The sequence below is a fragment of the Capricornis sumatraensis genome, chromosome 10 (assembly GCF_032405125.1).
Source record: "Capricornis sumatraensis isolate serow.1 chromosome 10, serow.2, whole genome shotgun sequence".
Taxonomy (NCBI): domain Eukaryota; kingdom Metazoa; phylum Chordata; class Mammalia; order Artiodactyla; family Bovidae; genus Capricornis; species Capricornis sumatraensis.
This window is the reverse complement of record NC_091078.1, coordinates 77256624-77284308: the sequence shown is the minus strand read 5'-3', so window position 1 is coordinate 77284308 and position 27685 is coordinate 77256624. Positions and strand designations below refer to the sequence as shown.

At 39.2% G+C, this 27685-nt stretch overlaps 1 protein-coding gene across 8 annotated transcripts in view; it reads left to right on the top strand.

Moving 5' to 3' along the window:
* MITF (melanocyte inducing transcription factor) overlaps positions 1-26131 on the top strand; it is a 224419-nt gene extending 198288 nt beyond the window's left edge. For 5 of the 8 annotated variants that reach the window (XM_068981587.1, XM_068981585.1, XM_068981589.1 and 2 more), the window contains 5 exons: positions 7712-7829; positions 10287-10343; positions 15773-15848; positions 19757-19904; positions 25656-26131. In XM_068981587.1, the coding sequence (XP_068837688.1) occupies positions 7712-7829; positions 10287-10343; positions 15773-15848; positions 19757-19904; positions 25656-26057 (801 nt within the window). In that variant the 3' untranslated portion in view covers positions 26058-26131. Of the gene's footprint in view, positions 1-7711; positions 7830-10268; positions 10344-15772; positions 15849-19756; positions 19905-25655 lie in introns of all 8 variants that reach the window. The other 3 variants (XM_068981588.1, XM_068981586.1, XM_068981591.1) reach the window with 1 other exon arrangement.
* Positions 26132-27685: the final 1554 nt, after the last annotated feature.

The following is a 27685-nucleotide window of genomic DNA, read 5'->3' as shown; positions in this document are numbered from 1 at the left end:
CACTCTCTTTGAGCCCTGGGTCAGCTGCTGTGGAACCCTCTTGCTTTCAGCTTTATGCATCCGTGAGGCAGACTGTGCCTGTCAGTAGTCAGAATCCTAGGACAAACAGGAGCAAAAACCTTGGAGGAGCTTACGCTCAGGAATTTATATTTTTACATGTACCCATGGGGTTGCTAGGAGTCAGACACGACTGAGCGACTTCACTTTCACTTTTCACTTTCATGCATTGGAGAAGGGAATGGCAACCCACTCCAGTGTTCTTACCTGGAGAATCCCAGGGACAGGGGAGCCTGGTGGGCTGCCGTCTATGGGGTCGCACAGAGTCGGACACAACTGAAGCGACTTAGGAGCAGCAGCAGCAGCAGCAGCAGCAGCAGCAGCAGCAGCAGCAGCAGCAGCAGCAGTCCCTTTGCAGCACTAATTAGCGATGGCCAAGTCATTTCAGAAGAACTTTGCTGACAAGGGTGGTAGTTTTCCAGTGGCATCAGATGGATACCTGCGCATACTCAGGAGAACTGTAGGATTGACATGATTCTTTTAAATTGTTCTTTTTAAAAAAGTTTTCCCCAGTGATGAGGACCTCAGATGTCATCTGATCTAACCTAGTACTCACTGCCTTAATTTCCTCTTGCATATCCTTTGTATTCCCCTCCAAAATATCAGGCTTTCAGCTTCTTGAAACCTTCCAAATCCACACTCACAAGTGAAGCAGTGTAACACAGTGGTTGGGAGTTGAAGATTTATCATCAGACCTGGATTCAAATCCTGTCTGCCATTTACAGCCTGACCTTGCACATTACTTAGTGTCTTGAAGTCCTCCATTTCCTTTTTTGTAAAATAGAACTGATCATTGTTTCTCCTTGACATGGTCATCTCCTAAATTATGAATTGTTGTTGTTTAGTCATTGAGTCCTTTCCAACTCTTTTGTGACCCTACGGACTGTAGCCCACCAGGCTCCTCTGTCATGGGATTTCCCAGGCAAGAGTAGTGGATTGGGTTGCCATTTCCTTCTCCAGGGGATCTTCCAACCCAGGGATGAAACCCCTGTCTCCTGCATTGGCAGGAGACCCTTTACCACTAGCCCCCTGGGAAACCCTAAAGTATGTACAGCATTTAGCATTGGAAACATAGCTTGTACTCAATAATGTCTAAATTATTATATATAATTTATTATAGTTTAAATGATTTTGATAGTATTTTATCCAGGTGATATTCACTCAGCAACTGTAATATGCCAACTCTATGTTAGAATAATATCATACTCAATAATGGAAATATTTATCATAGTGAGTCTCTCTGTGGATGTGGATCCCAGTTTGCCCCGTGGAGAACTTGTCCTTGTCACAACCCTCTGAAGACATGACCTTTAGACTGAAGACCCGTGTCTCCTCGGTCAGTCCGATTGCTCCTGACCTCACTTTAAGATTGATTTGGCCTTTATTAGATGCCTCATATGTGACCAGTGCCGGGTGAGATGCTTTGGATGCAGATGAGTCAGGTCTCCTTCCTGGTCTCACTGGGCTTACAAGCTTAGAAAAGGAGACCACTTCAGACTTTGAATGGAGAAGGATGTTTCAGAAGCAGAGAGACCATCTCAGGGGAGTCCCCAGATAAGAAAGAATCCCCAGGGCAGACTTTGATTAATTCCCAGTCAAGAGAAGAGTAACCTGCAGCACCCTCAGGGGTCACTGACTTTGTCCTGGTCCCCATTTCTCTTCTGTGTTCTCCACATCAGAGGTTTCCCACAAGGAACTATTTCGGCATTTTATAACTGGCAGAAAGACACAGTAACACAGAAGTTAGGAACACAGACTCTCAGCCAGACATCTGAATTCAATACACACTCTGGAGTGAGTTGTTTGTCTTTGCCTCACTTTCCTTTGCTGGAAAATGGGGATAATAATAGCATCTAAAACAAGAGAACCTATGCTGTTAGTTTCTAGCTCTTATTCTTGATAAAATTGGGCTTTAGTTGTTAGAATTAAATAATAGAACCACTACAACTTACTAACATGTTAATTTTTTCCCCACAGTGGAGTTTAAACTTAATATTCTTTATGTTGGACATTTTTTCCTTTTAGTTGATTCTTCGAAACGGTCTATTTCAAGTTAACTGTTTTAAAAAATAAAGTGGAAGGAACACTTAGAGAGGAAACTATCCTAGAGAGGAAACTATCCTAAGGGAATTGGAGTCTAGAAATAACTATTCTGAGAGCACAAGGGCCCTCTTGTACCATCGCAAACAAAGAATAAAAGTCCCAGTTTACTTGTGCTTACAGTACTTAATTGATATTCAGAGAAGGGGACCATCCAGGGAGAAAAAAAAAATAATAACATTTTGCAATTATCATTTACTTGGAACAATATTCATTTTGGTGGAGCAGAACATTGAAGAACTTGAATCAGACAAAGTTGAGGGAACATACACACACCTGTCCACCTTCTCTTTATTTGTCCTAATGGGACTGTGTCTTTTACTGTCCATTGTACAGCTCGTGCACTGGAAGTGAAATCTTGTCCATCAGGTTAATGTGTTGGATAAAACCCCCGCAAAGACACAATATATTTATGTTAACAGAAGTTGTGTTTCCTCTTCCTTAGCTTTTTTTTAAATAGAAATTTATTTATTTTAATTGGAGACTAATTACTTTACAATATTGTATTGGTTTTGCCATACATCAACATGAATCCGCCACGGGTGTACACATGTTCCCCATCCTGAAACCCACCCCCCCCCTCCACGTACCATCCCTCTGGGTCATCCCAGTGCACCAGCCCCAAGCATCCTGTATCCTGCATTGAACCTGGACTGGCGATTCGTTTCATATATATTATACATGTTTCAATGCCACTCTCCCAAATCATCCCACCCTCTCCCTCTCCCACAGAGTCCAAAAGACTGTTCTATACATCTGTGTCTCTTTTGCTGTCTCGCATACAGGGTTATTGTTACCATCTTTCTAAATTCCACATATATGCGTTAGTATACTGTATTGGTGTTTTTCTTTCTGGCTTACTTCACTCTGTATAATAGGCTTCAGTTTCATCCACCTCATTAGAACTGATTCGAATGTCTTCCTTAGCTTTAAAAGTGTTATTTTGACCTAGTAATGAAGGTAACTGGGAGAATTTTTCAAAATGAGAAAGGGAACCACTGAATTCCTAAATTTGCATGGCTAGGAGACTGATTTTTAATTAGAAATCCATATTATTTTGATCAGCCTCCCTTTGAGTAGTATTCATAAATAACAGCTGTTAATATAAAGCGCCTAAGCCATCATTTAGAGCAGTCTTTCAACCTTGGTACCGTTGACATTTGGGATGGGTAATCCTTTGTTGTGGAGACTGTCTTGTCTGTTGTAGGATGTTTAGCAGGGTCCCTGGCTTTTACCCACTGGAGGCCATTCACACCTTGCCATCCCACAGTGACAACTCAGAAGGTCTCGAGACAGTGACAAATGTCCCCTGGGGAAAAGGGGCAAAATCACCCCCAATGGAAAAAGGTTTGGAATATGGAGTAGTCACTTTAGCCACACACATCCCCTCATTTCTGTGCTTAGATCTGCATTGCAATCCACGGGATGCTTGGCAATTCATATGGTGGATAGTTTTGTTAATCAAAGTGAAAATTAGTTTGCCCCCAAAACTGTGACTTCCCTGGTGGCTCAGACAGTAAAGAGGCTGCCAGCAAGGCAGGAGACCCAGGTTCGACCCCTGGGTCGGGAAGTTCCCCTGGAGAAAGGAATGGCAATCCACTCCAGTATTCTTGCCTGGAGAATCCCCATGGACAGAGGAGCCTGGCTAGCTGCAGTCCGTGGTGTCACAAAGAGTGGACATCACTGAGCGAAAAAACCGTAGACAAAGAATATACTTTCAGGAAAACCTCACTGGACATGAATTTGAGCCACTTTGGGAAATAGTGAAGGACAGGGAAGCCTGATGTTCTGCAGTCCATGGGGTCGCAAAGAGTCTGATACAACTGAGTGACTGAACAATGAAACATAGTTTATCAGTCACTTTAAGAGCAGGTACTCTGTTTCACTCGTGTGTGCGTCTTCAGTCATGTTTGACTCTTTGTGACCCCCGTGGATTGTAGCCTGCCAGGCTCCCCTGTCCATGGAATTTTCCCGGCAAGAATACTGGATTGGGTTGCCTTTCCCTTCCTCAGGGGATCTTCCCCACCCAGAGATCGAACTCGCATCTCCTGTGTCTCCTGCATTGGCAGGCAGATTGTTTATCACTGCACCACCTGTTTCACCCACTTTATCTTGTTTACTTTTTACAAAACCCTGTGAGATGGGTGGTACGACTGCTACTTTTCAGAGAGGGACATCTCACCTCACAGAGTTGAATATCATTTGGCACGTCAGGGACAGGCAGCTTCTAACCTGAGTCACAGGCTCCTTAGCCCAGGATGTAAATGACTGCCCCGTTCATTTGTAAATTTGAGTACCCACAGTTAGTGAGCAACTGGGTTTTTATTTGTTCAGGTTCATTTGGAGATTAATTGAAAATTGCAGTTTCTAATTGATTATTATCAGCAGGTTGATCCTGCCCTCCTCCCAGTAATACAATTAACATGCGATATGAACCTCCTATCAAAAACTTGCACTCAGAGCAGTACCTCGATGTTCCTTTTTATAAAGTCAGCATGATAAGTTACACGGAGTGCCTTTTAATCTCTGTGCCTGGCTCAGAGTAGGCACCCACAAAATAAAGTTTTTCTCAGCAAAATATCCCAGCAGGCTCTATGATGCCCACTCCTAACTAGCAAGATTGGAAAAGCTGCCGAAGCAAGAAATCTTTTCAAGAACTCTCCAGAGGATTATAAGCTGCCTTTTCAACTGGAAGTAATGATGTTTGACCTCAGTGGAGTGCCCGATAAGGCGTCTTGTTCCGAAGATTTTAATTCATCTCTCTTTTTGGTCAGCCCTGCTGCCAGTCCACACAGTCTTCTCTGGGAGTTCTTAACCCCTACTCAATCCATTTCTTTCTGAGTCCTCCCCGCTTCCACCCGACTTGCCCATCCATCTCTTCCCCACTCTTGCGTTTGTGTCTCTCTCTTCCTGTTTCCACCCACCCCCTTGTGTGTTTCTTTGTCTCATCCCTAGTTTTCAATTCTTTCACCCTCTCTTTCTCTTTTTGTGAGTCTGCATTTATTAAGTATATGTACACATACCATCTTCCTTTAGATTGTGGTTAGAAAATATATTCTTATCCTGGAGAAGTTTATAATAGAACATATCTGTTCAGTATTGATCCAGTGATAACTTAGAGGTTTTTTTTTAAAGTTAGTTGTGTTTATCACTTGCCTATTATTTATTCCTAACAAATTATCATAATAACCCAGTTGTATGTTTTGCACACAGTTTGCACATGTGATCTTTATTTCTCAAGCCATGGAAATAATTGTTTTTAGCTTGTGGCATTGAATCTCAAGTCACATTATTGGTTTATTAATACCTGATAGTTCTTTCCAAGTCTGAAATTCTAGAAGGATAGGAAGATAACTTGAGCAAACTCCAGGAGACAGTGGAAGATAGGGAAACCTGAAGTGCTGCAGTCCATGGGGTCTCAAAGAGTCAGACATGACTGAGCGGCTGAGCAACAACAAAGGAGGAAGATAAAGCTTTGGAATCTCGAAGTCTTACCAGATGTCATACCAGCTTTATAACTTCTGACTCTCTGACTCTGCAGTGCTGTGTTGAGACATTTGAGCCTCTTTCACTTTGCTGTATTAAGTTGGACAAGAATAAAACCAAACACAGGGCCAAGGCTGACCTGAGAAAATGACCTGTTTCATATAAAACCACTAAGACAGCTAGTAATCATAGTCACTTATTTATCAGTTCCTTAGCTAGAGGCCCTTGAAATGTGGTTCAAGGGCATTTTACATTATCACATTTTCATACGTATACGTATAGTGAGATCTGTGTAATCCATTTCATATGCATAATTTAGATGCTGTCTTCGCAAAGGAACAAAAGGCTGAGTGCAGAAGAGAGATGTGCTCTGCTGATCTGTCTGTTCGAACAGCCCCCAACCCCAATCATACCAGAGCAAGTGTCATATTAACCTGTTGGAAACTTCCCCCATCTCTCTACCTAGGGGTTTAGCTCATAGACTGTTTATTTAGAAGTCATGACAGGAATACAATACCTGGTGGCTCCCAATGAGAGGAAACATTTGAGTCTATCTTTATTTCATGGTATCTTTTAATCTGTATGTTAGTGGTTACTGGAAAGAATGGCACGTGCTGTATTGTCATGTAGCCTCTACCAGGTACATCTGCATTACTGAGTATTTTAATCAGACTTAAATGCTATCTACACTTACTTTTCTCAGATTAGAGTAAAAATCAGAGTGTATAATCAAGTAAAGGAAGGGCTTAAAGACATAAACTCTCACCTGGTAATGATAGTTTCAGAAATTATTCGAGTTGAGCTGGAAATGGGAAGTTTCTGCCATGGAAGTAGTGAGATCACTTAACTGTTTTCCAAGAATTAATACTTAGACATTTATTTCAGGGAGTGGGAAAAGGAAATGTCTTGGATCTCATATGTTTATAAAACTGGGTACATCAAACTCATAGCAGAGAGCTAGTCACAGGGAAATGCATACGTGACAAAGGGAAGTCATTGTTGGGATAAAACAGATTCACTGCTTGAAAATATTCAGTTCAGAACAAGAGACAAACACTCTTAAGCTCGTTTGGAAAGGCTCAATATTTCTTTTTTCTTTTTTTTTTTTAAGTGTTAACATTTTGTTCTTTTATGAAAGTCAGTGGGCTCCCTCTTGTGGCTTTGTGGAAGATTTCAGTTTCAAGGAAAATACCTTTTTAGTATAATAGTAAGGATATCATTTCTTTTCCAATAAGAAAACACTTTTCATTACTTTGCTTTGTAGAGAGAGAGAGGAAGAAAAGGAAGGAAGAAAGTTGACTTTGGTGCAAAACCTGACTTGGCTACAAAGCTATGCCACATAGAACATGACTTATAATAATAATAGCCAATATTTACTGCACATCTACCATAAGCTACTAGATGCTATAGATAATGCTGCTGCTGCTAAGTCGCTTCAGTCGTGTCCGACTCTGTGCGACCCCATAGACGGCAGCCCACCAGGCTTCCCCGTCCCTGGGATTCTCCAGGCAAGAACACTGGAGTGGGTTGCCATTGCCTTCTCCGATAGAGTCCACCACATTATCCTTTGTCTCGATGCTCACGATAAACCTATCAGATGGGTTGTATAGTGATTTGATGTGTGTGAGATTCTGCCTCCTTTCCTGTCTCTAAGGGAACCCCTAAGGAGACCATATATCTGCGAATGAATGAAACGGTAAACATCTCATTTCCTGTATTAACAAATATTTTTTACATGAAATCATTTCTCTTTTAAAAACCAGTTTTTGTTGGAGTCTAGTTGCTCTACAGTGCTGTGTTAGTTTCTGCTGTGCGGCACAGTGAAGCAGCTGCACAGGTACATATGTCTGCTCCCTTCTGGACTTCCTTTCCATTCAGGTCACCCCAGTGTGTTGGGTAGAGTTCCCTGTGCTCGTCAGCGTGATGTTCTCATTAGTTTTCTGTTTTATACATAGTATCAATGATGTATATATGTAAATACAGTCTGGAATAGGATATGGGTTTTAGCTGGCTAATTTAGGAATTGTTCAGTGATTCACTTCCATTCCTGTTTTTTTTCTCTTTCCAGTTACCTGTCTCTGGAAACTTGATTGACCTTTATGGAAATCAAGGCCTGCCACCCCCAGGCCTCACCATCAGTAACTCCTGCCCAGCCAACCTTCCCAACATAAAAAGGGAGCTCACAGGTGAATACTCAGCACATGTGCCTCTCACTGGAGGTTTTCTGTTCATGTTCTGTTCAGCAAAGTTATCCAAGTAGTGACCTCCAGAACTATTTCCAACTCACACGCATATGTTTTCAGGTCTGTGCAGTGGTTGAAACATGGAGCTATGTTTTAGCGTCGGGTACTTATACTTGAAAATCCTGGTTACCAGTATTACTTGAGATGCTGGGAATTGGGTCCCCATTCCTCCATGACTGGCATCGTTGTGTCTGTGGCCGCTGTCCCCTTTGGGCTGAGAGCAGCAGGCTCCCAGTCTGGATTTTTTTCTGGCCCTTAGTAACTTTTGAGTTTGAGAACTCTGATCTGAATTTTCCTTTGACACACGTTCAGACCCACAGCTGGGACAGACTAAGGACATATTTCTTACCTCTTAAGATGCTTCCTGTTACTTTTGCTCTTTCACGTGCAAAAGATTCACTCACAGAGTGAAAAAATAATTTATCAAATGGAGCAATGGGTATCGTTTGCTCTTGAGGCAAGTGTGAAATTACCTGTTTCGCCATTTTTGTTTAACGCTTTAGGGAAGGCATTTGGCCATTAAAACACGATGAAACTGCATTAGAACTGGCATTCTACCCTGCTGGATTTTATGGCCTTCAGCTCATCCGAACCCTTTTTATTATTTGATCCTTGCATCCTACAGGATTCGGTGAATAGACTGAGACTATGGAATATAGATTTGGTGCAAAAAAAAATTCCTCTTCTATTCAAGTGTGTCTTTGAAAGAACAAAAACAAAAGTTCAGAAAATTGTGGGAGGAGAAAGACATTAAAAAAAAAGACATTGATTTGGTTTTTAAAAAGATGATTAATACATTAAAAACCATCAAAAGCCAACAAACACGTAGGTATCGTACCAGGAAGTAATAATACAATGAAGTTTTAGAAAACATAGCTAAATGAAACTTGTATTAAATAAGGATAAAATATGGTTAGAGTGACATGCATAAAATTCTTGAGTGTAAAATGGGGTTTTGAATTATGTATATGATTGTTTCTTCAGAAATAAAACCACAGCAGCAAGGGGAAAGAGGATATAAGAAATGGGTGAAGAGGGTGTACATTTATTAAATTTTTTAAAAAGCAGGTATAACAGACATTACCTATAGAGTCACTGGTATCTTAGAAAGTGACCAATCCGGTCTGGACAAGGGTAAAATGGCAGGAAAAGGAGAAAAGGGACAGGAAATGAGGTTCTGAACACTGATAGCTCAGGAAGCAGCACGCTATACACACAAAAAAGAGGCTTACAAGTCAGCAAATCTGACCTGATAATATATAATGCATTGTAACAATATAATAAATATGCTATAAGCTCAGCTAAGTCGCTTCAGTCGTGTCTGACTCTGTGTGACCCCAAAGACAGCAGCCCACCAGACTCCCCCATCCCTGGGATTCTCCAGGCAAGAACGCTGGAGTGGGTTGCCATTTCCTTCTCCAATGCATGAAAGTGAAAAGTGAAAGTGAAGTCACTCAGTCGTATCCGACTCTTAGCGACCCCGTGGACTGCAGCCTACCAGGCTTCTCCATCCATGGGATTTTCCTGGCGAGAGTACTGGAGTGGGGTGCCATTGCCTTCTCTGAAAAGATATATATTTTAAAATATAATTCTGGATTATGATAATGTAATGTTTTTATATCCCTTCTGAAAGGAAAGTAACAGAGGTTCCTGAATCCCCAGGATTAGTCAAGCAACCTGATTTGTTTTTCTTTGTTTTGTTTTACTCTCTGTAAGGCAGCTAATAATCCCTTATTGCATAGATTGCACCAGAGCTGCTATGCAAACAGATCAAATGGAGTTGTCACCAACTGCCTCTGTCCCAAATGCCTATTTTTGTTTTTATAAACTCAAGAGTAGTAAATAGTTGCCCTAGAAGTCATTGAATCATTTCACTCTAACAGGTTCTGATGGAACCTGGCTCAAAGTTCTTAAATAATGAGTTCATTTCCATGAACCAGTTAGAGATCCAGTTTGGGAGCTTCTTGGCTCAGCTTCTGTCTCAGTGTGTTAACACATCAAAGAAAGACTGAAAAGTGCTATTTCCTGAAAAGAAGATTTGACTGCTGACAATACTCTATTGACAGCAACTTCTCATAATCTCTGGTTATTTATTTTTTTTGTTGTTCGTACCTGTCTGTCGTTCCAGCCTGTCAGAGATCTTTGTTACTGGTCTTCTGCCATTTTGTAGAAGCTAAAATTCTGCATTTATTGGATATATATTGCTTTTGAAAAAAAAAAGGAAGTCTTTGATTCAAAGTTAAAAATTTTTTAACTCTGTTTTTATTTATGGTTAAAGTCAGATAAACATCCATCTGTTTAGACAATGAAGTGTTTTTTTAGTTTACACCACTGTGTTCCTTGAAAGGTTCTGGTTTCTAATGACTTCATTCATGTGCACAGCGTGTATTTTTCCCACAGAGTCTGAAGCAAGAGCATTGGCCAAAGAGAGACAAAAAAAGGACAATCACAACTTGAGTAAGTTGGTTTTATGTTTATTACATTGGAGTTGATGTTCCCCCTTATATCAAAGAGTTTCTAGGCATTTCAAAGAGAAATTGATTTTACCTGTTAAAGGTATACTTTATGAAAGAAAATTGTTTTTTGAAGAGTCCAAAGTATATACTTTGCCTCACATTTTAATCTCAGATTAAAGTGAATTATATACACACACATACAGACACTTGTTTTCAGTGTCTTGAGGACTGATGTTTTTTCTTTTTTTTGTAAGAGGGAATCTTGATCCCTGACTACCCAATTATAAGTTGCTCACACTGGAACTTAACTAACAAAAGGGGATTATGGAATCACCTTCTCCAGTGAGATTTAAAAGAAAAAAAAATGAAACATCTGGAGGAGAGTCATTGAGTGAGGTGAGGTAGCCTCCCAAATTTCTAACTTTAACTGTGATTTTAAAAAAGTCTTCTATCAGTAGAAGAATTACCATTTGTTGTATAACTTTCTATGAGGAAGTGATTTTTAAAAGTCTAACAGTTCTGTAAAATAAAAATTTTAATTTTTTTAATAATTAAGAAGCATTAAAACAGAAAAAATAGAAGTCTTCTAACATTTAAAATTACTTTCTTACATGCTTAATTTACTCTTAATCACATCTTTATGCTTTTTCCTATGAAAATTCAAGATTTTTGTTACATAAACAAGTTCAAGAGGCTGCAAAAAAAAAAATATTGGGCTTGGAAGTAGAAAATTGTGTCTGTGTGAATTTCTCATCTCAAGATCCCCTGTCCTCTTTTTCCTAAATTGATTTTTAAGGATGAAGTTATGTATAAACACTTTGTCCATGTAAAAATGATAGGATAAGCTCACAGTTCTTCTCTGCGCTCTAAAAATAATCACTGTTGGGTTTTTTTTTTCCAATTTGTTGTTTGTCTTTGCAACCTTTTCCTGTGTATTTAAGAATACTCGCCCTTATGCATGCAGAGATTATAATAGAATGATTTTGTCTATGATTTAACACAAATAGTCTCATATTGATGCCTGGTTTTTTACTCCACAGTGTGTCCTAAAGACCTTTTGCTATTACTCGTCTAGATCTATCTACTTTTAAAAAAAATTGTTGCATGGTGTTCCACATGTGACTTGTGATATTTAGTAATCCTCCTATTGCCAAGTGTTAGTTCTGTTTCCAGGTTCTCCCTATTATAAACAATGCCACAGCGAACATTTGCAGACATGGCTCTCTGTGTACAGCAGAGTTAGTTTCTCCAGGGTAAATGCTGAGAAATGGAATTGTTAAGTCCTTAGGGGAAGGTGGTTGTGTCTGTGTGTTTTCTTTGAATAGATCCTGCTCTTCCCAGTCACCCTTTCACTTAGAGGAAACTTAGATTTTGACTAATATTTCTAAAGTCTCTTCTGGTTTCCAAGTAACTTTACTCTAAGATATTTCTTCTTTTAAAATACATTAGAATTAAAGATTTTAAAATTTAAAAATAAATAAATAAATAAAAATTCAAAAAAATAAAATAAAATAAAATACATTAGAAATGAGATAATGAGACAGTCTCTAAAGCTTCTCCTAAACTGAAATGTGGAAAACTAAGTTGGATGTTGGCAAGAACAGTATCCGCCTTTACTTTGTCACCTGAACTCTCAAGTTCAGGGTTGTCTGTAAAGTGCAAATATTATCAGCTCCAACTCTGAGGACAATAAAGCAGTCTTAAGATTTCATTGAACTGTTAAAAATTAATACTCAAGGTTCACTTGCCCATTGACTTTTCCTCTTCTAGGAATTTATTTTGTAAGAGTTCCTGACAAAATGAGCTAAAGATTACATTCATTTATTCATGCGTAACTACTTTTTGAGCCCCATTGTATATAAGACACTTTTCTACAGAGGTGAACCAGACAGACAGATTTGTCCCCTGTCCTGAGAAGCTTACATGTAAGTCAGGGGCAAACAGAATGGTTGAGCAAACAGATTCATGCAGACGGTGTTTTCAGCATAGGCTAAGTACTGTGAGGGGAATAAAAAGTACATGCGACCACTAGCAAAAGTAGTCGTTATACCTTTGAAAAAGAAAGACATTGGAAATAGTCAAAATATTTATCAGTAGCGGATTTGTAAAAAAATAAATTATGGTATATCCTTATAAAGGACACTCAGTGGCTCTTAAGAAGAATGGGGTTGGTCTGTTTCATCTGTCTGCAACGAATTACTGAATGAGGAGAGCAAACGGCACAATGATATGTATAGGATCCCATTATGTAAAAGGAATACACTGTGTGTGTGTGTAGAAGAACTAGGAGTCAGCCTTGTCACTGGCAGTTTCCTCAGGCATATAGATGTTGGATGGTGTGCAGAGTTGTTTCTTACTTTTTTTCTTTACACACTTTTGCATGTTTTGCCATTTTTTTTCAAGCTGATATCACTTTTATAGTAAAAACATAGTTGAGGGGGAAGGCACTGAATTAAAAATAAAATGTACATACAAATGTTGATGATAATATGTATCAACAATACACTGTTAAATGAGAAAAGATAGATGCAGAATGGGTTTTCGTGTAATTCTGCTTTAGTGATGTTATACTTTATTCGGTTCATGGTTGTTGGAGGCCTAGTGTGTGCTAGGCTCATATGGGTACTTGGAAGGCATCAATGACTAAGCATATATAAATAAATAGAAACAGGCAAATGTTAGATGGTAGACAGGTCTATGATTAAATGAATGAATGAATGAATGAAATATATAGATGTTAGATGTCAGAAAGTCCTATGAGGAGGCAGAGTGCAGAGAGGGGAGTAGAGTGTTGGGATGGGTACGGGAGGAGGTGGGTCCCTTCTAAATAGGCAGTCAGGGAGGGCTCATAGGTAAATTTGAGTCACTGCTGGAGGAGGGTGAGGGCAGAGCCATTCAGGTATCTGGGGGAAGAGTGTTCCAGGCAGGGGGAACAGCAATATGAGGTCCTAAAGTGGGGAGTGTGTCTGATTTGGTTGAGGAAGAGCAAGAAGCTCATGAAGCTGAGGATAGGAGGAACACAGACGAGCCACAATAAAATGTGATCAGAGGAGGAGAGGAAGAGAAATGAGATCAGAGGGATGGGAACTCCCAGATCCTGTAGGACACCTCAAGGGCAAGCGATTGAAGAGTTTTCAGCAAGAGATTAACAAGTTCTGAAAAAGAAAAAAAAAAAAAAAAACAAGCTCTGACTCATGTTTTCACAGCTTATACATTGTAGATAGACTAATGGGGGTAGGGAATGAAGAGCATGGGCGAAGCAGAAGTACCACTTGGGAGGACTGCAATAATCCAGGCAAGAGATGGTGATGGTTTCTATCAGGCAGCAGCAGAGATTTGAAGTGGACAACTTCTGGAAATATTTCAAAGATAGAGCCAGCAGATTTTGATGATGGATTGAATATAGGATGTGGAAGAAATAGAGCTACAGAATTGATTCTAAGTTTCTGCCCTAAGCAACTGGAAAGATGGAGTTACAGTGAGGTAAGAAAGCCCCAGGGTGAAGCTTATTGAAAAAAGGAAGATCAGGGGCTGAAGTCTGGAGTGTCAGGGCTGCCCATTGGACCTTTATATGGAGGACTTCCATATGACCTTCATAAATCTCTAGTAGTAGACTTGTGAGTCTAGAGTTCCAGAGAGATGTTTGGGCTGCAGATACGATAGTCATCATTGTATATGTGGTATTCAAAACCATAATAGTAAATGAGGTTACCAGGAATTGAATGTAGATTAAGAAGAGCCCCAACATCTGTTTCCTAGGTGCACCCCTAGGCCACGTGTGTGCTTTTCTTAGAACATAAAAATAATCACCAAGGATATGTAATAAATTTTACAGTGGTGGTATCAGGCTCATTAGAGACTTTTATTTCATTTTATGTATTTCAGTAATGTTTGATTTTTTATGAATATTATATGCTTGGAAAAAGAAAACATGTCATGCTTCAGAGTTTTGGAAGAAGTTAGCTAGATCAGAGGTCCAAAACTTTCTTCTTCAGAGCCAGTGATTATCCCTAACTGTTTCTATTTTATAAAAGTCTGATGATAAGACTGTGTTATGCATAACTGATTTAATCTTAGAAATAATCACTCAGCTAAGAAAAAAATATAATATGCATTGAGAAAGTAGTGAATAATACTATTTATTGAGCATGCAGAATGTTAGTGAGTCAAATATAAATATATATTAGATTTTGTATATGCAAAGTAAAATATTAATACCTTTAATCCAGTTTATTAGACTTTACGTTATTTGGAATTTCTTTTCAGACTAGGTAAATTTAAAACATTTATTAAGTCATATGCCTACTATTTCACCCCCCTTCCCCCAAGAAGATGATTATTCAGTTCAACATACAACTGGATTTATAAAAGAAGAATGCTGTTAGGATGCATAGTATAGTTGAAGATGCTTGACTTCTAGGATGATTTCATTCATTATTGTAGCCAGTGGACGTGTCTGCCTGTTGAGCATTTGAAATGTGCCTAATTCAAACTGTGATTTGCTGCGAGTATAAAATGCACACTGGATTTTGAAAAGTTAGTACAAATAAAAGGATGTTAAATATTTATAAATTTTTATAGAGTCCACATGTTGATATTATAATGCTTTTGATATAGTGAGTTTAATAAAAATATTAAAGCAGATTTCACTTCTTCGTTTTTACTCATTTAATGAGACTGCTAGAAAACTAAAAACTACACGTGAAACTTGCATTATGTTTCTGTTGGGTATTCCTGGACTGGAGGAACGGTTTTTGTATGGCCTATAGTCTGAGAATGTTTTTTTACATTTTTAAATGGTTTAAAATGCCAGAAGAATAATTTTTTATGATATGTGAAAATTATATAAAATACAAGTTTCAATATCCAGTGATTCTTTTCAGTAAACTTGCATCATTGAAAATCGTGTTCAGTTAATATTAGTACATTTTGAATTTTGTTAACACAAAATTTATGGAAATCTGTGTTCTCTTTTGCTGTGTAGGTACTTAATTATATGCTTATTTTTGCTGTTTGGCCTACAGAGAGCTCACTATCTTTGCAGAAAACTGGCTGCCCCTGGTCTGGAGGCTCAGGGTCAAATACTGGCTATTCTCCACCTATTGGGTCGTCATCAGCTCTCTGATATCACCTAGGTAGTTTTGTCATTTGTAACTAAGGATGGTAGCTCTAATTTCAGGAGTTACTAGGGTCAAATGAGAAATTATAATCTCAGGGCTTCATAAATGATACAGTTCTGTACCAAGGTAGCTCATCTTTTAAAGGGCTTTAACCTCAGTACCAAAAGCAGGAAAGTAACTGGGAAATATAGATTCAGGTTTTCATTGTCCCAACCAAGCAGAGATAATACACACATGCCTTTAATGAGATGTGCTAAATGCGTATATGGCACCATTACTAATAGCCCTTTCCTGTGCTCTTTTTTTGAAGTTGAACGAAGAAGAAGATTTAACATAAATGACCGCATTAAGGAACTAGGTACTTTGATTCCCAAGTCAAATGATCCGTGAGTACAATTGCATCATATATTTTTTCATACCTTAATGTTTTTTCATATGTTGCAAAAAGTGTGCAGATAAAACTAAAGAAGTATCCCTTCTTCCTTTGGTTTCATTTATGCATACCACCTGCTCCTTTTTTTTGGTTGGTTTATCAAACTAAAATCTCAAGAGACCTGAACTGAGTTGTTCCAAAAGATTATTGGACATGAGCTGTTCAGCTTTGGAGGTGGGAAGGTGGCTTCCTGAAATCTGAGAATCTTTGACAAACACTGAACTACTAAAAAAGTTATTTTATCAGTTCAGACTGGACAGAGACTTCAGTAGGTGATAAAGCAGGATTTGTTGGCTATTTATTTGCTTTTAAGCTCATACAATATAGGCACTGAGAGCTGATAGTGGAGATTTCAAGTTTAACAATCTTCAGTAGAGAAAAAGTCAGTTTTTCCCCCCCCAAATTATATGCCCTTTGTTTGTTTTACCAATCAAGGGGAAAAAAAGAAATTTTTAATCCTCTTATAAGCATCGGTCAGCTAATTTGGATTTCAACTTCCAGTCTCTAATGCACTCTTTCAGAGATAACGGTTGTAAAGATAATTTTCCTACCAGCAATGTCAGCAAATAGGACAACAAATACACAATTTTTATCCATTAGAAATTGGCCCATTTGAAGTAAAGGGCTCGAAGATGTATACATTTTAATGGCTCCCACAGGCATTCTATGAAATTAGCCTCTGAATATGACCTTTTAGCTACCTAATAAAATGTAAAGATGAAATCAAGCATTATTCATGCAAGGCTTATTAAATTTGCTATTCACATTATTGTCAGAGAATTTGTGACAAAATAAAACCATTGCCCATTCTAAGGTGGTTTTGATGAATGTTCAAGCAAAGTCTCCATCATCAACATTTCACTTTCCGAGGTTTCAAGGAAAGCCGTTTTGAAACTCAAAACATTCAAATTCTCAGTTCTGCAGCACAAATGCATCCTACGAAGGGGCTGTGACCTTCATTTCCTATAGTCAGTCTTGCATGATAGTTGAAATTGAATTCCCATTTTCCTGTTCTTTATCAGCTTTCACTTTTTAGCATATTCTTTTAAACTGCAGCAGATGGATCTCTTTAGCAACATATTATGAAATTATGGGGCTGCAGTGAAAGCCTCTATTTGCATATCTTCTTTATTGTGTTAGAATACTTATGTGTTTATAATCTGAACTGATAACAATCTTTAATTGTAGGTATTGTTTTAAGATACAGCAGACCGCATCTGTTCTGTTCTAAGCCAGGTTTCTGTCACAGACCTTGGGGCTGCTATAGAGACATAGTCAAGCTGATCACAGCCCCACACCCTCTCCTACCCTAGACTAGGTCTGCCTTGTGTGAGAAAAAAAAAAAAAAAAAAGGATTGCTCTCATTGCAAAAAAAAAAAAGAAAACTCCAAAGCATAATTAATTAATTGGGTCTCACAAGGAAGTGAAACCCAAGGTAAGTGATTTTAATTCTGTGCTTAGTCACTCAGTCGTTCTGACTCTTTGCAACACCATGGACTTTAGCCTGCCAGGCTCCTCTGTCCATAGGGATTCTCCAGGCAAGAATACTGGATTAGGTTGCCATGCCCTCCTCCAGGGGATCTTCCCAACCCAGGGATCAAACCCAGGTCTCCTGCATTGCAGGCGGATTCTCTACCAGATGAGCCACCAGGGAAGCCCAAGTGATTAGAGTCATCACCTCTTAAAACCAGAGTATCTGCTTTCTTGTTTAATTATGGGTTTCTCACCTTATTGGCCTAGTGAAGGCATCTTTCAGTATAATTTTATTTCTCTCTGGCTGCTGAGGCAGGTCTGTTGTTTTCCTTTAAGCCTTGAACAGGTTGGCTTTGTGCTCACTCTTAGCATCTCAGGACACCTCCCTGGGTTGCCATTTTTGGTGCCCAGACCCCAGAGATCAGCCCCAGGGAGTTCTCCAGGGGCTGTAACTCAGCATCTCATGGGAGAGCTTCTGTTTTGTTCTCCATCTAAGCCATGTGAGGATCAGTTACTTGGTGGCTTGTTTTAATGTTCCTCCATTCACACATCCCAGCTGATACTTCTGATCTTTGATCAGCTATAGATTATGGGGTGTCCCTTATAGCTCAGTTGATAAAGAATCTGCCTGCAATGCAGGATACCTGGGTTCGATTGCTGGGTCAGGAAAATCCTCTAGAGAAAGAAATGGTAACCCACTCCAGTATTCTCACCTGGAGAATCACATGGACAAAGAGCCTGGCAGGCTGCAGTCCATGGGATTGCAAGAGTCAGACATGACTTAGCAACTAAACCACCACCATTCACATGTCCCAGCTGATACTTCCAGTCTGCTTTTAGCAGCTTTAGATTATGTCACAGGAGGTTTTCCATACATGAAATTGTTTTTGGCTTTACCATTGTCATTATTATCATGGATATTTTCTATAAAAGAGCTCAGGTTAATTTAAAGCATATAGAAATATCACTGTTTAGTTATAATTTTATTCCTAATGATTTTTCTGGGGCACTCTTAAGTTTTTCAACTCGGTTTTACCTACATCTTCCCTGGTGGCTCAGTTGGTAAGAATCTGCCTACAGTGCAGGAGATGAGTTCTATCCCTGGGTCAGGAAGATCCCCTGGAAAAGGAAATGGCAACCTACTCCAGTATTCTTGCCTAGAAAATTCCAGTGACAGATGAGTCTGGCAGGCTACAGTCCAAGGGGTCGCAAAAGTCAGACATGACTTAGCTACTAAACCACCAACCTTACCTACACCTTAATGGCTTTTTTAATGTTCTCATATAGGAATGCATTAGAACGATAGTGTTTAGAAACCCAAAGGCACCAAGCTCAGGCTGCCTGCGTTTGAATTAGAAAACCTGTTAGATGTGTGACTTGGGGAGGAAATTTTCCCCAAGTATTCCATTTTTCTTACCTGTTAAAAAAAAAGGAGGGTGGGGAGCAGACTATTTCTATCTAGTCTAGTTGATTTGAGGATTCAGTCTCTTGAGAGGAAGGTGGTTTAGGGGATGGAGTCTGGCACCAGATTCTCCAGGCTTCCTGGCTCGACCATTTCCTAGCTGTATACTTAGAGCAAATTATTTAACCTGTCTGTGCCTCTGTTTTTCAGTCTATAAAATGGGGATGATATTAATGTCTACCAATTGAGGTTGTTATGATTAAATGAGCAGAAAACCACTTTAAAAAGTACCTGTCAGGCAGCAAATGCTATTTAAAGGTAGCTGTGGTAATTATGATGTTGAATCCTAGCGCAGTGCCTGCTCCGTTGTTGGAACTGTATTCTAGACTTCTTTCAGCATACTCATATAAAGGGTCTACTTTGATTCTACCAACATACCTATGGGGCTGCTCACAGAAGCATAGCATCACCATTTTATTGATGAGGACATGGAGACGGAGAGAATTTATAACCGGCCTATGAATATTCGTGATAAAACCCAAGGATGCCACTTTTATCATGCATACAATTAAGTAGTGGGATCTCACAGAATTTTTTTTTAACTGTTTATTACTCTGTTTTAATTTTATCATCCTAGAAAGCTATAGCTATTGAATATAGTGTTTAAGAATATTGACTTTGTCATCAACAGACCTAAATTTAAGTCCTGACTCTGCCTTCATGTAGCTCTGGAATGGAAGGCTATTGGAATCATCTCTGATTCAGCACATGCCTAGTGGCCCTCCTTCGCCAGGCACCTGTCTGGTTGAAGTAAGATAAAGTAGAAGATGTGAGTAGACTGTGTCCAGCACATAACTAGCACTCAGTCAATGACAGTGATTCTCAACTTCTAATTGTTATTTCATCTTGAGAAACTGAATGCTGAGAGTATTGAATTTTCATGGAGCATCCAACACTAAAACTGTTTCCTTCCATTTTCGTTCCAGAGACATGCGCTGGAACAAGGGAACCATTTTAAAAGCTTCCGTGGACTATATCCGAAAGTTGCAACGGGAACAGCAACGTGCGAAAGAGCTGGAAAACAGACAGAAGAAGCTGGAGCACGCCAACCGGCACTTGTTACTCAGAATACAGGTACCCGGCGTGCGCAGGGTGGAGGTGACTGGAGATGGAGAAGATGGGGTGTAATGAGCCATAAGGGGCCTGACTTACGTGAGACCGTCTGTGCTCATTATTTGTGGATTCTATTTTGTGCTTTTGTTTCTGTGCAAAACAGTTATTTGAAACCCCCAAATCGACTCTTGTGGTACTTACATGCTCATTCACAGACGTGCAGAGTGGCAGATGTGGCTTAGCTGGTGTGTTTATTCCGAGTTAAGGTTGAACAATGCTCTATCTTCTTCTTTCAGTTCATACTATAAACAGGTGTCCTTTTTGCTGTGTTTTCAGTGTCCTGTCGTTCAAATTTTGTGGGGTTTTGGGGTGATTCACTATTTAAAGTGGCCGGTGAGCATGGCCCTGAAGTGCTTTCTCATCTTTCTGAGCACAGCAAGGCTGTGATGTGCTTTATGGAGATACGTTTCATTCAGGCATGAGTTGTGGGCCTCTTGGCCTTGAGTTTAATATTAATGAGTCAGTGATATGTTGTAAACAAGTTGTCTTTAAACAGAGACACATAAAGTTACATGTTGATTAGTTGGTGAAATGTTGTGCCCGGATGCTTTATCGTAGTTGTTTAGTCGCTAAGTCTCATCTGACTCTTTTTTGCGACCCTATGGACTGTAGCCTGTCAGGCTCCTCTGTCCATGGGATTTCCCAGGCAACAATACTGGAATAGGTTGCCATTTCCTACACCAGCAGATCTGCCAGATCCAGGAATCAAACTTTGGCAGGCGGATTCTTTACCACTGAACCACTGGGGGAGCTCATGTTCAGATGCTTGCAGGAAAGTAATCCTGTTTTCCCCAGGAGCAGTGGTTCAGCGTTCACTAATTCAGTGTTCATAGCAGCTCTGTAGTACATAACTGTCTTTGACCAGTCATGCTCATGTGATAAAAAGCACCATAGACTGAAAGGTTTACACATCAAACATTTATTTTTCACAGTTCTAGAGGCTGGGAAATCTGATGCTGGCCGTTTCATTGTGGGATTGAAGTCCTGCTTCTTAGTTCATAGATAGCTGCCTTCTTGGTATTACTTCACACTACAAAAGTGTTGCAGGATCTCTCTTTTATAAGGGCCTCATCCCATTCGTGAAGCGCCCCTGCTTGTGATCTAATCACCTCCCAGAACCCTGTCTCTAAATACCATCCTATTGGGAATTGTTTCACCATATGAATTTGGTGGGGGCGGGGGCACAGATTTTACTCCATAGCTATAACTACTGCAAATCATGACAACTCACAGTAGTTGTTAAGTACAAAGGTGTCTTAGTATTGAAGGAGGCGCAATCCATGGTCAAGCTCATGTTTATAGGGAACCTGGGGACACCTTGAAAATCTTATCATCAGGATATAAATTTTAGAAATTGTTCCAGATAATGAAGTTTTCCATATGTATCTTTGACTTGCTCTTAAAGGGAGAAAAGTGATTTTAATAATACTTGGACTTCTTATGTCATTCCATTGAGGGAGCATACATACCAATGTAAGCATGAGATGAGGGACCCCTTGCATATCAGGTCCTGATGGTTCTTTGTCATTTGGCTCTTCATGCTAAATATAAAGATGCAACTTCCTTTCAAACTATCTTGGAGAAAGAAAAACTGACTTTTTGCTTATGATTAAAGGAGTTGGCAAGAGTCATTTTACTTTACTTGCTCACTTTGAACACAACCAATGAATAAGGGTTAATGACATTTTATCTTCTTCTTGAGTAGATGTACCTACTTGTACCCAGTTTTGCCATATACCAATGGTTTCTTTTTTTTTTTTTTAATTTCATGTTTCCAGTGCAAATAATTGTGGAATAGCAATGCAGAGCATGGCACTTGAAAGGCTATCTAGTGACGTTTATACCCCGACATTACATTTACTTAACAGAGCAGATTACTTATGATCTCGGATCTTGTTAATGCCCCACAACACTGTCAACATTTCTAGAGGTCACATCTCTTGTTTCACTGCAGTAATCTTCAGTCCCGGATCAGAGATGCAGAAGATGGTTTTCTTCTTGGGAGAGCATTTTAGAATCTTGGTAGTGAAACAGAGGTTATATGTCATTTGGAAATCCCCCTTACCCTCTTCCCTTTTTCGGCTTTTGCTGCTTGCTTTATGTAATTAGCCAGAGGTCTTTTGGTTTCTTATACTTTGTATATATACCTATTTTCAAAAGCAACTCATACTAATGTGTTACTTCTTTATACAAGTGTTCAGTTCAGTTCAGTTGCTCAGTCGTGTCTGACTCTTCGTGATCACAAGGACTGTAGGACGCCAGGCCTCCCTGTCCATCACCAATTCCCGGAGTTTACTCAAACTCATGTCCATTGAGTCAGTGATGCCATCCAGCCATCTCATCCTCTGTCATCCCCTTCTCCTTCTGCCTTTAATCTTTCCCAGCATCAGGGTCTTTTCCAATGAGTCAGTTCTTCACATCAGGTGGCCAAAATATTGGAGTTTCAGCTTCAGCATCAGTCCTTCCAATGAATATTCAGGACTGATTTCCTTTGGGATTGACTGGTTGGATCTCCTTGCAGTCCAAGGGACTGTCAAGAGTCTTCTCCAAAACCACAGTTCAAAAGCATCACTTCTTTGGCACTCAGCTTTCTTTATAGTCCAACTCTCACATCCATACATGACCACTGGAAAAACCACAGCCTTGACTAGATGGACTGTTGTTGGCAAAGTAATGTCTCTGCTTTTTAATATGCTATCTAGGTTGGTCATTACTTTTCTTCCAGGGTCATTACTTTTCTTACTTTTTGTCTTTCGATTTCATGGCTGCAGTCACCATCTGCATCTCAATACAAATATTAACATACAATAACTGTTCTGAAAGAGAGGCTAGGTTTAACAAATCAATGATATTATTGTAAACAAGATATCTTTAAACAGAAACACATATAAAATGAAGTTAGTTACATGTTGATTGGTTGGTGAAAGGTTGTGCCCAGATGCTTTATTGTGGTTGTTTAGTCACTTGGGTTCCAAATATATCCATTCATGTGAAATACAAATCCTGTGAAAAATATGAATTGGAAATTGCATGGTGACTATGTCTTGGGTTTCTCCCAGTGCCAGTGAAGCAGCCTTTAGAACTTCTGTGTATCATGGAAAGCATTATTAATTAGGAAAGCTCTGTCATGCAGTGAACCTGAATTTTCTAGATGAGACTTGTCACACTATTTAACAATCTAAGTAAAAGTTTAATTGGCTGGTAAACATTTTTAATTAAACAACAAAAGATTAGAATAAGACGTGTGCCTCTATTCATTCAACTTTTTTTTTTTAAGACATACTACAAGTGTGGGGGCACTGCTTTCATCATGTGGGTGTAGATTTACGGTAGTGCATGTGATCAGCTTGAGCCTAAGGGATTCTTTTCATTTTCACCCTAAGTGATGCATGCAAAAATGTTCACAGAAGAAAGACCATGAAGCCTTAATATCACTGGGACTGGAATTTTATTATTAAACAGCCCATGGTTTTCAAATGATGCCCAGGGACACTTGTGTGTCGGGAAATCACATGAAGGAATATGCAGATAGTGTTGTGACATCTCAGACTCCCGTCTCTCACTTGTACTGAATCTAGAGAATGTCCTTGGAGATCAGACAGCCTTTCATACAGGCTGAACATGACATGTGTTTCTAGGCTCGTGGGCAAAGGTTGAGAGGTTTGACCTGTTGTGTCCTTTGCCTTCTCTCCTGATGCAAGGTGTCTTGCTTCAGATATATAGTCTATTATTTTTATTGTATCATAAAACATAGGAAGATAGCATTGGCACATAGGAACAAATGTTCTTTGGGGTCAGTTGTCTATACGGTTCATTTTATGGAGGATCTAAGGATACTCTTGTATCTTGGGCTTCCCTTGTGGCTCACCTGGTAAAGAATCTGCCTGCCATATGGAAGACCTGGATTCGATTCCTGGGTTGGGAAGATCCCCTGGAGAAGGGAAAGGCTACCCACTCCAGTATTCTGGCCTGGAGAATCCCATGGACTATATAGTCCACGGGGTCGCAAAGAGTCGGACACGACTGAGGGACTTTCACTTAAGGATACTCAGGAAGGGAGACAGGAAGGAGCTTGTTTGAAAGGCTTTCCCTATTTGTTTCTCTGTTTCCTTGCAGTGCCTCATGATGAGGACCCACCCTAAGGATCTCATTTTAACTTAATCACCTCTTAAAAGACATTATCTCCACGTACTGTCACATTCTGAGTTACTGGAGATTAGGATTTCAGCGTATGACTTGAGGGTGATTGTTTTTTAGTCACTAAGTCATGTCCGACTCTTTTTCGACCTCATGGACTATGACCCCCTGAGCCCACCAGACTCCTCTGTCCATTGGATTTTCCAGGCAGGAATACTGCAGTGGGTTGCCATTTTCTTCTCCAGTCATTTTGGGGAGGGGACACAATTCAGTCTATAGCAGGAAGGATGTGAAAAAGTTGTAAGAAGAGATTGTTCCTCTTACACGTAAGAACTTTCTTGTGGAATTAAAACAAAATAACTCCCTTTGCCTTGATGAGATGGATTAAATGATATGACTTTAGTTACTCGTATGGCACTGTCATAACTTCTGCTATTATTATCCAATCTTTATTTGTTCCCTGTGCCCTTAGTATCACAGTAACCTTTTCATTGCACCTTAAGCCAAAGAAATACCTACCATTTCCTTGTTAGGTCTTAACAATTTAGTAACCATTTCAGAAGACAAAATGTATAAATTGAAAGAAAAATCATATTTTCATTTTATTTTTAAATAACCATGTTACTACCAGTGAGATGTGTGTGCCTCTTGGGGCACGGCTTCTCCAGCCTTGGAGTCATTTTGGACACTGTTACCCTCTTTCCCATTCCCCATTTATTTTCAGGCAGGACTTGGTTTTTTTGTTTGTTTTCTTTTTGAGTCACAGTAACCATCTGAGACCTGGCTCTGTGTTGATATGATATGATGGAAAGAGTGTAGCACAATCTCATACTGGCACTATGAAACTATATTGAGTTTGATCATTCTCACAGTAAGGTGCATTTCCCTTGAAACTTTAAAATAGTCCCAATATCCTGGGAGTTTATTATAGAACCCATGGATATCTCTGCACAGTTTAGGGATCATGGGACTATATTATTTACTGAATATTTTCCTTTAATCAGCTCACATTTTGACATTTTGCTTTTATATTTTTTGACTTATCTTCACTGTGAACATTAACATGTATGAGAGACTGTCCTACCTAATATATAATAAAATCCATATACCACCTTAAAAATCATTTTATACATTACCAGTGATACACTGTACTTTAAAAAAATGACACTTATTAATTTGAAATAGCAAAAAAATGTTTATTTTAATAATTTATTGTCTTCCAAGTATATGATTTTTAAAAAAGTGCTTTACTTTTTATAACAATTTTAGGTTCAGAGCAAATATGACCTAAAGTCGTAGATAGTTCTTATATACTCCTACTCCTGCATATATATAGCTTCCCCGATATTAATACCCCCCACCAGAGTGAGACATTCTAACAGTGGATGAGTCTACACTGACACGCCATTATCACTACTTGACCTAAGGATTGACTGTTAGCGATGCACATCCTTTGAGTTTGGACAAATGCATAGTGACAGATAACCATCATTATAATATCACGTTCAATATTCACTGTCCTAAAATCCCCTGTGCACCACCTTGTTAAGTGTCTGACTTCTGTTGCCCTTTTAGGAACTTGAAATGCAGGCTCGAGCTCACGGACTTTCCCTTATCCCATCCACGGGTCTCTGCTCTCCAGATCTGGTGAGTCGGATCATCAAGCAGGAACCCGCTCTTGAGAACTGCAACCAAGACCTCCTCCAGCATCACGCAGACCTCACGTGTACAACAACCCTGGATCTCACAGACGGCACCATCACCTTCAACAACAGCCTCGGAGCTGGGACCGAGAGCAGCCAGGCCTACAGCGTCCCCGCGAAAATGGGGTCGAAACTGGAAGACATCCTCATGGACGATACCCTTTCTCCTGTTGGCATAACTGATCCACTTCTTTCCTCGGTGTCCCCCGGAGCATCCAAAACCAGCAGCCGAAGGAGCAGTATGAGCATGGAAGAAACCGAACATGCTTGCTAGCAAATTCTCCCTGCTCTGCTTTCTCACAAACTGCTTCCTTTCTTGATCAGCAGATTTAATAATTTACCTGAAAGGGGTTTTCTTGATCATTTTCTTTTAATATGAAAAAAAAATTTTTTTTCATGCTTTATCAATAGCCCAGGATATATTTTATTTTTAGAATTTTGTGAAACAGACTTGTATATTCTATTTTACAACTACAAATGCCTCCGAAGTATTGTACGGTCATGTACAGTATCTGTGAACTGAATACACCCAGACTTTAGCTTTCAGAGCAAGAGGATTTTGGCGTCAGAAAAATTTCTGTCCGTTTTTATCCAGGGGAAACTTGGTTTGCTATCTGTATGCCTGCAACTTCCTTGGAAATGAAATGTAAAGTTTAATTGAAAGAATGTAAAGCAACCAAACAAGAGAGAGAGTGAAAGGGAGAGAGAGCTAGACGGAGAGGAGAGGGGTGGGGAAAAACAGAAGAAAAAAGGAATCCGTACTAACCTTTTTCCATTTTGTAAGTGTATTGATTCATTGGTACTGCCTTAAAGATACAGTACCCTTTTAGCATCATTTAGTCTTTATACTGCAAATTCTTTAAAGAAATACTGTATTCTGTAAAAGAAAAAAAATGCAGCCATTTTCATGTGGATTGTCTGGTTAGAAAACAACCAGTACCTTAGGTGCAACTGAATTGAAAGGAGATATAGGCCAAGGCTCTGAAACACGGAGTCTCGTCTTGCTCGTCACTCTGTGCTCTGTGACAGGTTTCCTCATCAGTGAACGTGATTCAGTTTTTCATGAGGTAAATTTTATTTTGCAATGATCATTAATGTCCTCTCAAAGGAAAATATTGAGGAGCACTGAAAGTTGTTTTTTTTTTTTCTTTTTTTCTCAATTTCACTTTTGATAAGAAAACCAAACTGGGCACGTTTCTAATTGGCTTTACTATTTTTATTTTTAAATTATGTTTTACTGTTCATTTGATTTGTACAGATTCTTTATTATCATTGTTATTTTCATTATGTTTGTATTAATTTGTAAGAAAATGCATCTTAAAATGGCACGTTTTCAATATTTTTACAACTCACTAGTGGTTTTCCGCATTCTTTGTACACACATGAAAGAAAACTTTTATGCAAGGTCTTGCATTTAAAGAGAGCTTTGTGAATATTTTGTATATTGCAGTCTCACTCAGAACTGTTTTTCCACACATTTAAGGTGTAGTATAAATAGGCTAAAACTGGCTTTCAAAAGAGAAACAACTTACATATTTATTTTTAGTGATATAAAACTAGCAATATTCTTGGAGAATGATAACCATAGCGTTAATATGCCTGTTATGGTAATTTAAATTGGGGTTTATTTCAGCAAACCTGAATGTTTTTTTAAAGAGAGAAATACTGTATTGGCCAATTACTGTTACTTGATAACAATGTTTTAACAAACAGCAATGTTGTAAAGTTAGTTTCAGTGCATTATCTACTTGTATAGTCCTATGCAATAACAGTAGTGTTACATATATTCTATCAGGCCTAGATGTTTTATACAGATGACATATGGTGTTAAGAGGCAGGCTGTTGAATGGAATTTCTCAGTAGCAGCCTATGATTGAATAGCAAGTGGCATAAAGCATATCC